Genomic DNA, 17,863 nt, shown 5'->3' on the forward strand with positions numbered 1-17,863 from the left:
CCATTACTTTCATCTTGTATCTGTGTGCCACATTTCCACTCTGGTGGACACAGCTGAAAAATTATATTCAGGCAAGATGTTTTGACACTGTAGGTATGGCAAAATCACCATGTTTGAATTTGATCATCATTTCTGTTACAATCTGAGCAGCATTTTGTTTTAAAAAAAATCTATGTGTGACTCTTCAATCACAGCATCAATTCACACTTGAAAAAGAATCTGCTTCTTTAATTTACATTTTATTTTGTGGTAGCAAGCTTCAGTTGTTCTCACAGATAGTTGGTGAATACAATATAATCAACTAACTTAACTAATAGATTCACAATAAGCATTTATTTTTTCAAAATAGCTCTATCATTAGGCACTGAAAATACTGAAACACCATACACAGAATTTAATTTTCCTATACTAGTCAGACAATATTGTATAAGAATTAAGTTTTAAGTACATTCAACTTACAATAGCTGCCACACCATATTATATATTGTGTAATAAATTTTTACATTAAATTAAAGCATGCACTTATAAAAATATCTGGTTTCAAAAGACAATATTTGCCTACTGTTCGTAAATAATGCAATTTTTTTTTCAAATGCTATACATTTTCAAAATATTTACACAAATGACTAATGACATAAACAAAAACTAGAATCACTGAGTGCATTAAGTACCTGATAGCTTCATTGAAAACACTCATCACACGCAGTACAAAAATGACGACTTGGAACTGGCAAAACACCTGGCATAATCATGAGATGGGACTAGGTTTTAAGTAGTTTTCCATTTCCTGTATAGCATGTGACTATATGTTCTCCAAATTCAATGTTGTACAAACAATAGACACTTCTTTTGCAACCTGGTGAACTTTATTGGTTTTACCAACATTAGCTTGGATAGAGTGCCACTTGAAATTAAATGGTCTCCAAGCAGCTACTAAATATCAAATTAGAATGGAGAGAAAATGATTTAAATAGGAAGCACAAACTCCAATAAACACAAAAAACATTACCCAAAGAAAATGAAGAAGAGTTTACAAAACCTTGTCTTCTTTCTTCAGAACCAAATTCTATTTGTGTGGAGGTGAAAGTACAAAAACAGAATGTGGACTAACGTGAACCGTTATTTTCATGTAATTCATATGGTAGTTCCAAAGTTTCACATCTTAGCATTCACAGTAAATCTGACATCAAAAACTAAAGTATACTCACTAAATGTTACATGTTTCAGCATATGGGAATTTACAGAGTAATACAGGGTAACTATATAACATAATAATGAAGCAAAGAAGTAGAAATTAAGGAAAATGAGCAAGAGTGACACTGAGAATAAACCCATAATGAAAATGTACAAAATGAATAATAAGAAGTGGAAATAACTAAGTTTTACATTATGAGTGATGTTTTTGAATTATACGCTTGACTGAACCTCATTGTGAAGGCGATAATTATTAAGGATAGAAAATACAATCCAGAGGCAGGAGCAATAAACAGATAAAACCAATCCTCAGGCTTTCAGAGCCCAGCATACAGTCTTTTAAAGCTCACTTCAGCCATAAGTTTGAAATGTTTTCCTTTATCTTTTTGTTTGATAAGTCATTCCTCTAATAGAAAAATTATTCTCATAACTCGGGTAATTACAGAAGTTTTATTAATAAGTAATACCTAGAAACATTTATCTTTATAAGATTCAATGATAGAAAAAGAAAATCATAGTGAGCATAAAAGTTACAGCTCTATGCCTATTGTCTAAGTCAAAGTCACAAATTGTCATGCTGAATAATATGTCATGGGAACACATTAACAGTTATAACCTGTCCCTTCATAATGCCAAAATACAATATCAACTTTTTTTAAAGAGCTATGAAAGACATATTCAGTACTATGAACTACTATTGCGAAAGTAGTAGTAGAACATCAAACATTTATAATAGAAATACTTCCAATCAGCTACCAAACACGTGATGCTGGTGTGACTTGTTGATGTATTAATACACAATACAAGCTGAAAGTTTACACTAAAACCTCATTCACTTAAGTACCAGAAAAGAATTACATGCAATGAAATATTTCCTGAGTGTGTGTGATAATAAATCTGATAGAAATTATTTTTTATGAAACTCCACAAGACACAGACGGCAACTCCAAGACCCCTCTGGAGGTGTGGCAAGTGGTGGCGCTAGGCAGTACATGTGGTACCCTCGGTCACAATCATCACAGAAAAGTAACTGGTCCTGAAAGACAGAGAACACAAGTAATCACTATACTTCAATAATTCTTTCAAAAAATTGCTTAGTCAGGCCTAGATCACTCAAATTAAGCAAAGGTCAAATGTAAATGTCAGTTTACAGTAAATGTGTTAGAAGAGCTGTAATATAGAATAAGATAGTATGAAGCTTTAGAAATCAAAGTATTTTGGCAACTCATTAAATGTATATCAAGAAATAAGTAGAGGGAAGGGCTAACTTGGTGGCCGAAAGGTCAACAGGAAACATTCAACCAGGGAGCCACTTCAAGGAAAGAAACATGTGGACTGGAGAATGCAACCAGGTGCAAATACTTTTTTAAACATTTTATTTCATTGCCAGCACCAGCTTCGGGCTATCATACCATTCTTCACATTGGTTACACTTATTTTACTACAGTATTATACTCATACCACAAGATGAATACACTAAACACATTCAGAAGGATGTAGGTTGCAGTAGTTATTCAGAGATGAAGAGGCTTGCATAGGATATAGTAGCATGGAGAGGAGCATCAAACCAGTCTCTAGATTGAAGAGCACAACAACAACAACAACATTATATTCATCAGCAGCATGCCATTCGCTCCTGCACTACATAAGAATATTTGCATGGTTAGGGCCAATTTAGCTGTGTAGCACTAACTATGCAATTATTCTTATGCAATGCAGGAGCAGAAAACATGGTGCTGGCAAATTTAATATGATGATAAAATAAATGTAGCCATCTGAAGGTGGGCATGATAGCTCAATTCTGTGAGGTAACGGGTGAGTCACCAAGCCCTGAAAATATTCGGAGGAAGCAGTGGCTGAACGGGCCGCTTGGCGGGCGCGGGCTGCTCGGCAGGCCAACCACGTGGTGCCAGACATTAGCCGGATGAGAGGGGTAGCACCAGCGCATGGTCCAGCCGCGTGCCTGGGAATTCCGCTGTGACGAGGTCAGTGCTTTGTATCGATGAAGGAGATGTCTATGCCGGGAGTGCCAAAGATGGCGGACTTTGTAAAACCTTAATGGCAGACATTTCATAAATCGTTTCGAGATTAATAGTAGCCACATGAATCATGATACCTCAAAAAGAAACATGTACATTACTATTATTTGCATGACGATTCTGATGGTGTAATCCGATTTTCAATAGCTTTATTAGTTTTAAGTTTAGTATGTGACTAAATTATACAAGTAACACACAACAACAAATTTACAAAATCTTAACACTTCATCCGATTTTGTCGATCGCCATGTCTTTGGAAAGGTCACAATTGGGAGCTCGTCCTGGATTTGTGTCCAGCAAAACGGTAATTCCTTTGCTCTCTGTTATTCAGCATACTATGGGAAGTGTAAAAACCTTTGCAAAACCACTAGAGATTTCTAGAGAGTAAACCTCTCACAAAACACTGTGAGATCGGTTTTTTCCGCAAGTAGGTTTCTGGAAATTGTGAAATTACACAGTAATTTTCACAACTAACACATGCTATTGATAGAGGTCCTAATCTATCATGTTAAAGGCAATTTGCGTGGGGGCTCACTAGAGTCAAAATAAGTTGAGTGCAGGGAACAGTAGCGGTTAGCGCGTTTAAGGGACAGCAGTATCGGAGACGGTTGGAACACGTTCTCCATTGGCGGACGCAGATCCACTTCAAGTACTACAGGGCAGTCTTCAATGTTTTCTTCCACTACAACCGACGGCATCACCATGGTAGAGGGAACCATCTCAAATCAGATAAGTGCCTGCACAAAGATTCAAATAGTGTTTGACTCTGAAGTTCCATCTCCACTTATAGATCTCGTGGATATAAAACAGTCACCTAGTATGTGTAATTCTGAAAATGGAAGTGAGCCGGTTAGTCCGAAATCAGAGTGCGAAAGTGTAACTATTAGGAATTCAGGCAAGGGGAATGAATGTGGGGGAGACATGATGTCTCAGCTAATGTAAATGATCCAGGAATTGGGAAATAATATGAATATAATGGCAAATAATATCAGTACAATTCAAACAGTTATGGAGACAATTCAGACTGGTAAGGGTACAAAGCGAACTGAAATAGGTTCTGCTGTGAAAGAGGAAGTTGAAAAAACTATATGGATAACTTTGAAAAAGCAATTGATGTAAGTTATGAATGTGTAATGAATGAGTGTGTGAATGGTGATAAATGAAAAGATTCAGTGGTTCAAAAAGAAGTTAAAGAGGAGATGAATTTTTTGCAAGTGAATTGTGCGGGGAGTGCTGGAGAGGACGGCACATGACACAGGAGGTGCTGGATGCGATGGAGCGTCAGACACACGGAAAGACTTGGAGAGTGGAGCGGTTTGCGCGTGGTCGCAAGAGATAGAAATATTTTGGAATGCCGACTTGTGAGATTTCTGTGGCTTCTACAGTGAAGACATAGTGCGTGTTTAGAAGTGAATATCTCGCGAGCTGTGTTGTTGTTCATAACTAATTATGTGCTGTAGGAATCTATTGTTTCCCTGTTATTCAACTTATATTTTATTTAATTGCTGGACCATCGACACCAATAAGTGTTTTTCAGAAATATACCGCATTCTCAAAAGTACTTCTACTATCGTACTCATCATTTAAAGTCGTTAAGGTAGTACCTGCACATTTTATTTAATTTCAAATCTTTCATCCATAAATTTATATGTTACTTTCATAATTCGCAATTGCCTTGTGATATAAACCTTCGACCATTCAATTCATGTGTGTATTCTTACCATATGCTGTAGACTCAGCAGTATTTGGCCTGTAATGGCAACTACATATCCCGGCCCCTGGACAACGAACCAAGCCAAAACTTTTAATATTGCAACATTGAGTCGAAGTGTGGGTAGTTTTTTGAAGGCCTGCAATTCTGGTAATGGCAATGAAATAAAGCTTATTTAAAAGTATTTGTGGATAGCTGCATTCTCCGTCAACAATTCTTAACTGAATAACAACCATGGAGCTCAACACGCTCCAGTAGGGATAACACAAAGTTAAAACAATTCGGATGTTTCCACTGAAGCTTTTTCAAATTTCATTAAATGTAAGTGGAGAACAGTTCACCAGACAAATGCTTTCTCTCACCATTCCATACAGTGCATTATCTGTTTGTTATTAGAATAGCTCTTTAATGGCACTTCTGAAACTTAGTACTTCATTTCATGTTTAAGATGTTTCTCTTGAAATGGCCTAGGTAACACATTTATGTTACTTAACACTTTGAAGAACAGCCAGTTAGAGGAATGTTAGGTTGAGAAGACTGGCCATTATTTAAAGCAATACTGGCACGTGAGTAACTGACGTATCTTCAAGATTACTACACACTAAAAAGGACCAAGCTTCAAGATTTATTTTTCATACTTACTTTAATTGTTTGATAGATTACAAATTTTTAAAAAGTGAAGAGAGAAAGTATAATTATCCTTCCAAAAAGGGTGTGAAGTGAGTTACACAGCAATTTCTTCCTCTTTATCTTCCAAAATTTCTTGCTTACTCAATACATAAATCTGTAGCAGAATTGCAGCAAACTGTGTGAATCCTAATGAGAACATGCAAATTACGTCAATGCGATCACACACTAGCTCAGCCATCACGCTGTAATGTTTGATAATGCTTCTTTTGAAATCATTCTAGAAATTGACAAACAAAAGGCGGCACGTGTGACAGGTAGTGATATGTTCATATGTTGTTCTCATATGAAATGAGTTCAATTTTTGAGTGATAGGTGGCTTGTGCATTGAGAAAATTGCAGCGTGAGCTGTACTTGGGCATGGTCTTTTGAGCATAATGACGCCTCAAGTTACACTCCGCCTCGGACTCCTAAGTGTTAATATCATCCAATACATCTTAAATAAATAAGACAGCAGTAAATCTAAAGAGTAAAGGAAATTTCTGGCAGATGCAAACAGTTTAAGAGTAAAGGCACAAAAAAAGTTGTCCCCTTTAACACCTGAATTCTTTATGAATTTAAAATACCTGCCACTTTTACCCACAAGTGTATTTTATAAAGTCAAGTGCAGTGAAATAAGAAGTTTTGGCTTTACATTCTCAGTTGCTGCAGTACGTAAAACTTGTGTACATGACCTTTCACACAAATGGTTGTGAGAACTTTAGATGTAACACTAGTGCCATATGTATAAGACAGAACATGAGCATCATGAATACAAACAGAACTTCATTTTAAATGATAAACAATACAAAAATAACATGACAAAAAACTGAGGATGCTTGTTGTTTTCTATTACCGTTTTACTGTAGATACCATTCATGGCTGAAAACTACTTGTTTTATGACATCTACTTTCTTCTTTAACAAAACTGTACTTCTAACTGTATCTGACAGACACAAGAATCCATTCATAAAAAGGAATATTCATAGTTGCAAGAAAATGTACAACAGTCAAAAAGTGTGCTCAGTTGCCTTTTATTTCTCGCTTGTTGAGCTACAGGACGCCCATTATACACAGTATGACAAGGCTATCTAACTCAGTACTGGAGACCTACAACTTGAATTAAATATGTTCTACATTGAGTGCCTGCCATACTGTATTTCAGTAAATCAAGCTTTGTCAATAGTAAAGACAAACTTAAGTGTAAAACAGGCATAAATTTTAACTTTCAATACAAGAGTGTTTAACTAAGTGGATTCCTCTTACATCTAGCATTCCTTTGTCCTCCTCTGATTGGTAAACTCATTCACAAAGCCACTATTGATATGGGTTCCAACTATTACAAAATTTCTCAGTTTTTCGGTAGTGTAACAGACAAGCCTGATGTTCCAAAGAATTTATAAATTCCACTGTGATACAATAATTACACAACATGTGCGGCATTATTAATATGTACATCTGGGATTGCAGAAGACAAATGCACAAAAACTACAAGACACACAGAAAATGCACATATCAGTGAATAGAGCACATTCCCAAGTTCCAATTCATAATATTTGCCTTGGTGTAGTTGCACAGTTCACCACTAAGGGGCAGGCATGTCAGATTATGGCATACAATGGAGAAATATGTGCATTTTGTACCCTTTAATTCACTACATGTGAGTCAGTTATGACAGTTCAGTGATGATTTTTTTATCAGAAACCTGGTAAAAGCTCCAACACACAAAACAATCGATGGGTGGTATAGCACACTGTGTGACATCAGCTGCATAAGTGGTGCGAAGAAAACAGGTTGGCCAGAACCATCAGCAGAGAAAGTGGAGCACATGGGGGAATCAATCGCCAGGAGGCCCAAGATATTAATCAACATGTGATTAATGAACTGCAAATACCACAGTGAACTGTAGATGCATTCTATGTAAATGTCTGCATGTCAAACCATAACAGCTGCAGCTCCTACATGCATTGACTAGTCGGGACAATGAATGTTGTTCTGACTTTTGCAATGACGTTCAGCAACTACTGAAGGATGACTGTTTTTCACAGAAGTTAGTTTTCAGTGTGTTGGGAAAGACAAAGAGTCATAGTGAGTGAGTGAGTGAGTGAGTGTGAGTGTGAGTGTGTGTGTGTGTGTGTGTGTGTGTGTGTGTGCAGAACACAAACAAAAGATTGTGGCACACATTTGTTATCCACATAAAGCTAATATCTTTTGTGCTATGTCCTCTTCAGAACTTTATGGGCCATTTTTCTTTGCAGAGAAAACTCTGACTGTTTTTATGTAACTGTACAGTTGTGATTACCTTAATCCCACACTGCCTCAGTGTTGGAGACTTCTCCTTTGAGGGAGCTGCTGCAGCACATATGCACTGTAGCGTGACTCCGATGTGGTTGTATAAGCACTGTCATTTGGGTGACGGATCAGTGTGGCATTCATGACTTTACCACATGCATGCAGTAAATACAGAAAAATGAACTATGGTGACATTATTACCAAAAGCATCCAAACAGTACCAACATGCTGTTATTCTTTTGTTGGCTGCCAAAGGCCAAACAATGGTAGACATCCATTGGGGAACTAAGAATGTGTATGAGGCAGGATATCTGTTGAAAACCACTGTTGTCTGTGAATATTGTGAAAAGAGGTGCTGCTGCTTCATAATAACGCATGTTCCCACATCACAAATGTCATAATGCAAAGTTTACACCAACACAAGTGGGAGACAGTTGGGCAACCACCTTATAGTCCTGATCTCTCCCTGAGTAATTACATGCCTTCAGTCCCTTAACAAAGGCCTTGAAGGATCAACAATTACTGTTCACCGAGAATGTGCACCAGGCAGTTATGGGCTTCTTAACACAGCAGCACACACTGTTTTCCCAAATGTGTTTTTCCAAATGGACATCCTCAACCTGGTGTGTAAGTTGGATGATAGCCTCAATGCTCACAGCATTTTGCCTGACTGCCATACCAATTCTGGACTGTAAAGCCTTTGAATGGAAACTTTTTGGCTGCCCCTTATTGCAAGCAAACCTTCTCCATGAATCAGTCTATCTATTAGTAACAAAGGTGCCAAAATTCTTATAGTTCCTGGAATTAACCTTTACTTAGAGACATTTAAATATATATTTAGTGTAGAAAGGGGAAGTGTTGTTACCAAAATATTTTGGGAAGTGCTTAACCAACTTACTTCTAATTGTTACATGATACTTTAATGAACAACTGGATGAACACAGCCTATATATTTTTAACACACATAATATATAAAAAGGAAAAATTGCTATCAAAAATTTTTACATGTTACTCTAATAAACATTTGCATGGACATAGGCTACATTGTTTTTAAATATATATATAATATATAGATATTAGGATGGTGCATACATCTGTAGTGTTTTTGTTTTGCATGTAGGTATTCCAGTTGCTACGGGTCTACTTGCTACGGGTCTATTTATTGATTATTTCTTATTTGTAGTTCACTGTTGTTATTTGAGTTTACATATTGTCATTTTGTAAGTTGGAGATAGTGAGTGGAGCTGTGGACGCTAGAAAATGGAATGCCAAGTTAAGAAATCGGAACATTTCTGGTTTGTTCTACTGTTGAAGTCAAGAGCGGTGTAACAGCAGCAGAAGCAGCCAGAGATATTTGCACTGTGTATGGGAATAGTGCCATTGGACAGAGTACGGCAAGAAAATGGTTTTCTTGTTTCAAGGAGGATTGTTTTGACATTAGTGACTATTCACATTCAGGAAGACCTTTGGAGTTTGATGAAGACTGTTTAAATTCATTAATCCTCAATGATCCATGTCAGAACTGGAAAATGTGATGAACTGTGGTCATTCCATCATCATGTGACATTTGCATACAATGGGAAAAGTTCAAAAATTTCGTGTATGGGTACAGCATGCTCCAAGTCAAAATCACAAAAACCAACAGGCAGCATTATATACCTCTCTGCTTGCTTGTCATCAACTAGCTTGTGAACAGCACCGATCATTACTAGTGATGAGAAATGACACCTTTATACTAACATAAGGAAAAGATAGGAATGGCTGAGCCCAAACAAAGCAGCAACTCCTAGTACAAAGACCTGTGTGCATCCACAAAAGGTAATGTTATGCACCTGGCGGAACAGCAATGGTGTGGCGTGCTACAAATTGCTTACCCAAGGTTTAATCATCACCACTGACATTTACTGTCAACAACTGAGATACCTTGCAGACAGAATTCATGTACAATGACCAGGAGTACTGTGTGAAGTGACACTACTCCATGATAGTGCCTGCCTGCATTCTGCCAGTGAGAATAAACACTATACAGGAGTTGGGTTGGGAAGTTATTCTGTACACACCTTATTCCCTTGATCTTGCACCCTCAGATTTTCACCTTTTCTGTTCTCTATCGAACAGCCTTCAAGGAACTTCCTTTCTGGATGAAAATGCACTCGACAAATTCATCGTCTCAAAACCAAGTGATTTCTACAGCTGCAGAATCGAAAAGTTATCCCAGCTTGGGCAGAGTGTTGTAAATAGTGAAGGAGAATATATTATTGACGACTGAAGTCTCTGTTCTGTGCATCTGTTGTGTTTATTAAACTTATGGAAAAATGCTTACTTATGCATCACCCCAATATATACATAAAATGTAGTAGGGAAACAATGTTAGCAAAAATCTCAAATAGTTCTTGACTGATTTACTTCACATTTCTACATTATACTCTAATGAATATTTATATAGGCTGCATATGTTTTAAAACATCAATGTACTCATTTTCTCACAGCCAGTTTTAATTATGATAGTAGGCATTTAAATTGTTAGACAAATTATTTCTCCCATATATATTCTTACTCAACATCTACATTTTTAAGCAAAGTTTGTGTACAGTATAATGTGCTATTTTGTTTTCTTCTTCACAACTGGTTTTCACGGAGAACAGAGAGTTGTATTAATGGCTTATTATTAGAATACTAGTACGGAATCTGTATTTACAATAATAACCAACAAGGTTCAAGGTCAGAGAGAAGAGACACCCACAGAGAGGTGGCAGGGGGAGATGAAGAGGGGGCAGGCAGATATGGTCAGAGACAGGGGGCGGTAGGAGACAGAGAAAGGGGGGAAGGAGAAATTGGACAGAGGAGGCAAATGAGATTAGAGCATATGTCCAATTTCTTTACATATTTAGCAATTGCGAATCACTGCTGGGTTCACTAGTAAATTATATACAAAGGTTTATTGTGAATCCATCAATCTATTAGTGAGAAGTGTATTGTAATCTCTACAGTAGTTCCTGGGATTAACCTTTACAGATAGAAAAACACAGCAGAGGCCATTAATTTAGTATTGCATATAGAGTCTAAAAAGGAAAGATGAATAATCAGAAATGCACACACAGAAATATCAAGAAATCAGACAGTGGAGACTAGTTTCCAAAGAAATGGTCCACAAGGAAATGAACTGGTAATGTGCATGATATGGAAAATATGCATTTTGTTCTTCGTTTATATTTAACCAGGACCCCAGAAAACAGAATCAATAACAGAATAATATAGAAATCATGGAACATTAAGAGCAACATAAGATATATTATGGAAATCAAGAAAAACACAAGGAACCTACAAATTACAATAGAATATCCAAACCCCCCCCCCCAAATAAAAGGGGGGGGGGGGAGAGAGGAAAAATCAAGAAACTCAAAGGGAAACAAACCAGACTACAAACCAAGATCAACAAACAAACAATGAGAACAGCAATTTCAGCTACAGACAGGATGTTGTGAGGCAAGAGAATGAAGTAGTACTAGGCCAACAAGAAACTGAAAAACCCTATTTATAAAATCAACTAAAGTACTTCAATGAAGACCAAGATATGTAAATAAATAAATGACACAAATTTGCAACATTTTTCTAATCTCTTTGGAAATATTATTATGTTATATCAAAAAGTGACGACACTAGAGTTTCTGAAAGTGGCAGACATTGACATGCATACTACATCAATTGACTCTGACAGAAATCCTAAATGTTGAAGATGAAGCCCATAATCACAGTCATTAAAGCTTCTGTGGACCCTATCTGACAGACAGTGGAATGGAATCTTAGATCACTGACGAGTTAAAAATTCAAAACTGTGCAATCAGCAGAGGAAGAAGTTCTTTGGGTTGGCAGGAAGAGACTGTGGATAATTACTTAGACACACAATCAACAGCCATTCATATGCACTAAATCAGAATTATACACCATGGTATGACATTATTTATCTATTCTTTAGCAGAATCTCTACTAAAACCACTCATTAAAAATTCCACATCTTTGTTCTGTATGGAATTCATATGTAAAAGGTGAGGAGTGGGTGAGAGTCAGAGAGAGAAGTAAAGGGAGTAGGGAAACTGGATCACTTATTTGCTGTGAATTTCATTTGACTGAGCTGTTTCTTTAAGGTTACAGAGAGAAAGAGCTGTTAGTGGTTGATCATCAAAAGTGAGATGGATAAGGTAACACAATTTGACATTTTTGAACAGAGTAGATGCAGATAAGTGAGTCAAGATAAAGAGAGTTTTGTTGATAGGTAGTTCTCATGACAGAAGTGTTGACAACTACTGCAAGATGAACTAGGATCGGAATAGCATGTTACCAATTTGTAAAACCTAGTATTGGTCTGGACCAGGTGTAAGTGGATTTATGTTCACCAAGGAAGAAACTGGTTATAGTGGGTGGGCGAGGCAATAATATTAATAGAGGTCTTGAGTACAATATAGAGAGCGATCTGATAAAGACTGTATCAGTAACAAAATTATCAGTGTTGGATTTATATGATCAACCTTATTTGAAAACTTCTGTCACAAAAGTTAATTTGACGTTGGAACAGCTACTTATGTTGTGTGCGGGATCATACATTTGCATGGTTCCTGTTGATTCTATCAATAGCTGGGATTATACGGGCATTGCCTTTACCTCATCATGAAAGGGAAGGGAAACTGGTATGACTAATAGCAGACAACTTCAAGAATAGGCTTTATCATGTATGGTAAAATACTAGGGGTTACAAGCATCACAAGGGCACCTTTTATGGTATGGAGAACTGAGGAACCAAGTTTTAAAAGAGGTTCTGACTGAAACAAACATTTAGTTTGAGAAGGAAACCAAACAACACAATTCTAGAATGCTGCAACAGTACAAACAAATGAAATTTTCAAATTTTTACCTATCATCAAAATTTTATTTCTATCCCACCATATCTCAGTCAGTGTGAAATATCAGCTGTCTTTATTGTACTTGAATATTCGAGGACTGAGGAGTGACGTTAACGAACTACTTACATGCATAATTGTCAAACTTAGTTAACATAATCTGTCTCCCTGTACATCATGTCACCACTGGCATTGATGTGTTAAGCGTTATAGGATTTATGTTACTGTCTCAGTTCTGTAGAGAAGAAATGGAGAGAGGAGGAATTTCCACATTCATCCACAATTGGCATAAATTCAATAACCTAGATATTAATAGATTTTGCATGGAACAGCATATGGACATATGTACAACAGAAGTACAATTTAATAATAAATCCTTCATATCCGCAGGAAATTTTAATCTGATCATAAAACATACTGAAACTCTACTGACCTATTTAATAATAAAAAACAAAGAAAAAGTGGTTGATGGTGATTTTAATATACAATTTCTTAAAAACTCACCCGGTATGAATCAATTGCCGTCAGTAACACATTCATTTACTTAATACCAACTGAAAACTTCCCAGCAAGGATAGCTAATTGGTGAAAAACAGCAATCGATAATATCTTTATAAAAAGGTCTAATGAAAAAAGTTCAAGATGGTTCACTTAGCCAAAAATTGATTATTCTCTCACATGAGGCATAGCCTTAGAGAAGACAGCTTCATAGCCATTTGGGAGGATTTGCATGCTCCAGCGAAGTCGAAGGCTACGCCGACAGTAGCACAGTTACTTCCACAGTTACCCAAGATGGGCAGGCCTCGATGGAGGAGACAGACAAATCATGTCTCAAAGAGGGCAAGGGAGGAGGGGCTACAGAAACACATGGAAGCCAAACCCTCTAGGGGAGTAAACGCTAAGGGAAAATCCTGGTCTTCCAGATTGGGGGTTGGGTTTGGAGCTAACAACTCCATCTCTTAAAATGGAGTTGTTGTGGACACCACACATCAGCCTCAAAAGGATACAGGTTATAGAATGATGACCTGCGGAGGAAAATATTTAATGAGAAGGAGAACAGATATTATGGTAAACAGCCCCTACCCCTCTTCCATAATGTGAGGACACTTAAGAAACCTAGTAAATTGCAAGAAATTGGGTCAGAGTGAAAATAGTGGAGCTACAGTAATTATGATGGAAAGGGCAGGGAATGATAGCATTCGAGAAGCATATACTGATGTATAGTGGAGGAGATATAGACCATCATTTGTCTTCTTTGACATTTTGGGGCAAAATTTTTTAATGTTACAATGATGTGTGCCTATGCCCCTACGGAGGATGTGCATGGAGATGAGGAGGATGCACTTTACTCCAAACTGGAGGAGGAAGTCAGCAAAGTTTAAAGGCATGATGTGAAAATGATCCTTGGGGGTCTGAACTCAAAAATAGGGAAAGAAGATGTGTATACAAACATAACAGGAAAAGAAAGCCTGTATGAAGTAAGTAATCATAATGAACTAAGTCTGATAGACTTTGCCATTAGGAAGGAAGTGATGATAAAAAACAAATGCCATTCACGGAAATAATATTAATAAATGCACTTGGGGATTGCCATACAGAGTTACAAGAAACCAAACAGATCATCGAGTAAGGCCTTCGTCAAAAATAGGCGCAAGACGCGCGCGCGCGCACACACACACACACACACACACACACACACACACACACAAATGCAACTCACTCACACGTCTTAGGCTGGTTTCAGTTGCCTGAGACTGCAGTTGAGTGTGTGTGTGTGTGTGTGTGTGTGTGTGTGTGTGTGTGTGTGTGTGTGTGGGGTCTATTTTTGGTGAAGGCCTTATTGAGCCAAAAGCTTTATTTATTTGTGACATTCTTTTTGTTGTACCTATCTGTGACCCGGCATCTCTGTTATATGGTGTGTGGCAAATGGACCCTGTAATTATAGATAAACAACATGCATAAGATATTATGGAAGTTAGTAGCTGCAGAGGGGTAACCATAGCCACAGATCATTACTTGATGCAGGTCAGATATAGACAGAAGACAGATATGCAAGAAACAAAAAGAGTTTGGGCAAAAAAGATACACAATATAGAAAGTCTCCAAATTAAAGAAAAGCAGGAAGATTACAAAAAGAAATTAGAAGAGATTTTAGACAAAAGAAAGAACAGACAGAAGAAAGGGGATGTTGAAACAAAATGAGAGATACTGAAAACAGCCATCAGTAAAGCTGTAGAGGAAGTACTGGGGAGGGTAGAACACAAAGATCAGTTAAATGTTTCAAGGACTAATGTTCACTGGAAATCCAAGAGAAAATGAAGTGAGGCAAAGAATGTCACATAGGAAAAAAATAATAGCAGCAGAAGAGTATACAGACAAGAGGAAAACCGCACATAAGTTGTGCAAGGCGAAGAAAGGATAGTATGAAAAAAGTAAGATAGAGCAGTTGGACAAAATGAAGGATGATAATGAGATACGAAAGTTCTATGAAAACCTGAAGGCAAGATTTCAGCAGAGAGTAGTCTACTATAGGGATAAACATGGAAACTTAACTGAAGATGAAAGCAAAGCTTTGGGAAGATGGCAAAAATATTTTTCAGAGTTATTCAATGGAAAGATAGGAGGTAATGGAGAGGAAGCCTTGAATCAGGAACATGAGGAACTGGATTTGGAATTACAAGTAAAGGAGTAGGAAGTCGAGCCACCAGACTACGAGTAAGTGAAAAAAGTAGAAGAAGAAGAAGAAGAAGAAGAAGAAGAAGACAGCATAAAAGACAAATTATAAAATTTGGGGGAAAGAAAATGGAGATGGCTGTTAATGAATTAATAAAGGAAATACAGGTAAAGGCGGAAATACCTAAGGACTGGAGCTTGGGAATAATATGCCCATTACATAAGAAAGGCAATAACCAGAGTGTAGCAAATACTGTGGGATTATTCTCTTGGATACAATATGTAAGGCTGAGGGTATTAGCCTGTCAATTACAATGCTGGATTGAAAGATTACTGGGAGATTATTAGGCTGGAGTTAGGAGAAATAGATCCAAAATGGACCACATATTTTAATTTAGTGTGGCAGTGATACAGAAATTGGATGAATATGACAAGCAACTTCCTTGGTTGTGCATTGATTTTATACAAGCACATGGCAGTCTAGACAGGAATAAGATTCTCCAAATTATGAAAGATTTTTGAATCCCACTAAAATTAGTGAGACTGTCAGAAACAACAATGAAAGCAACAGTCTGGAAGGTCAAAATAGAAGTAGAGTTGTCAGGAGAGTTCCATGAAGAGAGGAGACGGTGGCAGGAAGATGTGATTTCTATGCTACTCTTTAATTTAGCACTAGAGAAGGTAATTCTGCAAATGCCAACAAACTCAGAGGGAGCAATATTTAATCAGCAGGTCCAGTTGGTGGCATATGTTGATGATGTAACATGCCAAGAGCTTTGAAGGATGAGTACACTGCATTAGAAGAGTTAGTACAGACAGAACAAAGTATATGATGCTGGAAGATCCTGGTTGGGATACAGAAGAGACTTGAATAAAAATAAAAGGGAAAGAATATCAAAGAGCATAAGTATTTAAATATCTAGGTTTGATAATAACAGAAAATAATTAGATATCAACAGAAATTCAAGAAAGAATAACGAGTGGAAACAGATGCTATTATTCCTTGCTGAATACATTCTACTCCAGAAATGCTAGTAAGAGTACAAAAATCAAAATACGTTTGACTATATTAAAACCCCTAACAATGTATAGATCGAAAGGCCGTGTGATGGCTACAAAGAGAAAAGGCTGGTTATCGCAATGGGAAAGGAAGATACTGAGAAGGATATTTGGGACAGTGAGAGAGCAAGAAATCTGGAGAACAAGACAAACACAGTATTACAGACAGTTTTCAGACATATTAATATTGCAGTGAAAATCAAGCCAGCAAGAATAAGATGGGCTGCTCATGCACAGAGAATGCCAGAAACTCAGTGTTACGAAAGTGCTTAGAGGAAAGCTCGAGGGGAGAACAGGAAGTCCCAGCAAAAGGTGGCTTGAAGATATGGAAGAGGACTTCAGAGCAATTGGGGATCAGGAATTGGATAAGGAAAGCAATGGACAGAGATGAATGGAGGCATGTGGCTAAGGAGGTCAAGGTTGCAGACCAGTAAATAACACTACGATGCGACTTAATTCCAACTGCAAACTTCTCAACTACAGAAGTTCATTGCTGAAAAACAGCAGTTGATACCTTTATAAAAAGGTCAGGCGAAAAAAGTTCAAGAGGGTACCCAGTAAGCCGAAAATTTATTTTTTTAAGAAACTCTTAAAAAACACATATTGGAGAGATGTATAATGCTCATGACATGAATGAAAAATGCAACACATTTAATGAAAAAAGTTCTTACCCTATTTGAAAACTGTTTTCCAAAAGTAGCACAGATTAAAACCCAAGTCTACAAAAAAGCCATGGCTTACTCAAAGGCAAAAAGGAGACTGTATATGCCATTAGAAGCAATTCTGATGTTGTTCCTATAGCTCAGCACAAGACAAATTACAGAATATTGACGATAGTAAAACAGACATCAAAGCAAACACATTATGAGTAAAAGATAGTCCCATCAGGTGGCAAAATAAAGATAATATGGGATATACAGAAAGAGACTGGCCGAACCAGAGACGAGCTTTAATAGTAAATGAAACATTTGCAACAGATGTGTGGAATGTTGTTTTATAACTGTTACTGAAAACATGGGGTTGTTATGTTCAGTAGATGCTTCCATGAAATAACTCAGATCAGCCATTACAAAAAACATCAGTAAGATGACTCTCACTATACCAGCAAAATTAATGTTCACTATAAAATTTAAAAAAATTCTAGTTGTTTTGATAAAATATCAAATATGTTAATTACAGAGGGTTCTTCTGAGTTTAGCACCATATAAATCTATTTGTGTAATCATTCATTTATCATTAGAATGTTTCCTGTCTGGCTTAAATATGCTGTTACGTCTCCGTATACAGAAGACGACAGGAAATATCATCACATGTCTATCAAATTGCACTTATGC

At 37.0% G+C, this 17,863-nt stretch overlaps 1 protein-coding gene across 3 annotated transcripts in view; it reads right to left on the bottom strand.

The window, feature by feature from the left end:
* Positions 1-356: 356 nt before the first annotated feature.
* Positions 357-17,863, bottom strand: part of LOC126236301 (zinc finger protein ubi-d4) — a 223,512-nt gene continuing 206,005 nt past the window's right edge. For all 3 annotated transcript variants that reach the window (XM_049945499.1, XM_049945498.1, XM_049945497.1), the window contains one exon: positions 357-2,230. In XM_049945499.1, the coding sequence (XP_049801456.1) occupies positions 2,102-2,230 (129 nt within the window). In that variant the 3' untranslated portion in view covers positions 357-2,101. The remainder of the gene's footprint in view (positions 2,231-17,863) is intronic.

This window comes from Schistocerca nitens, chromosome 2 (genome assembly GCF_023898315.1).
Source record: "Schistocerca nitens isolate TAMUIC-IGC-003100 chromosome 2, iqSchNite1.1, whole genome shotgun sequence".
NCBI lineage: Eukaryota > Metazoa > Arthropoda > Insecta > Orthoptera > Acrididae > Schistocerca > Schistocerca nitens.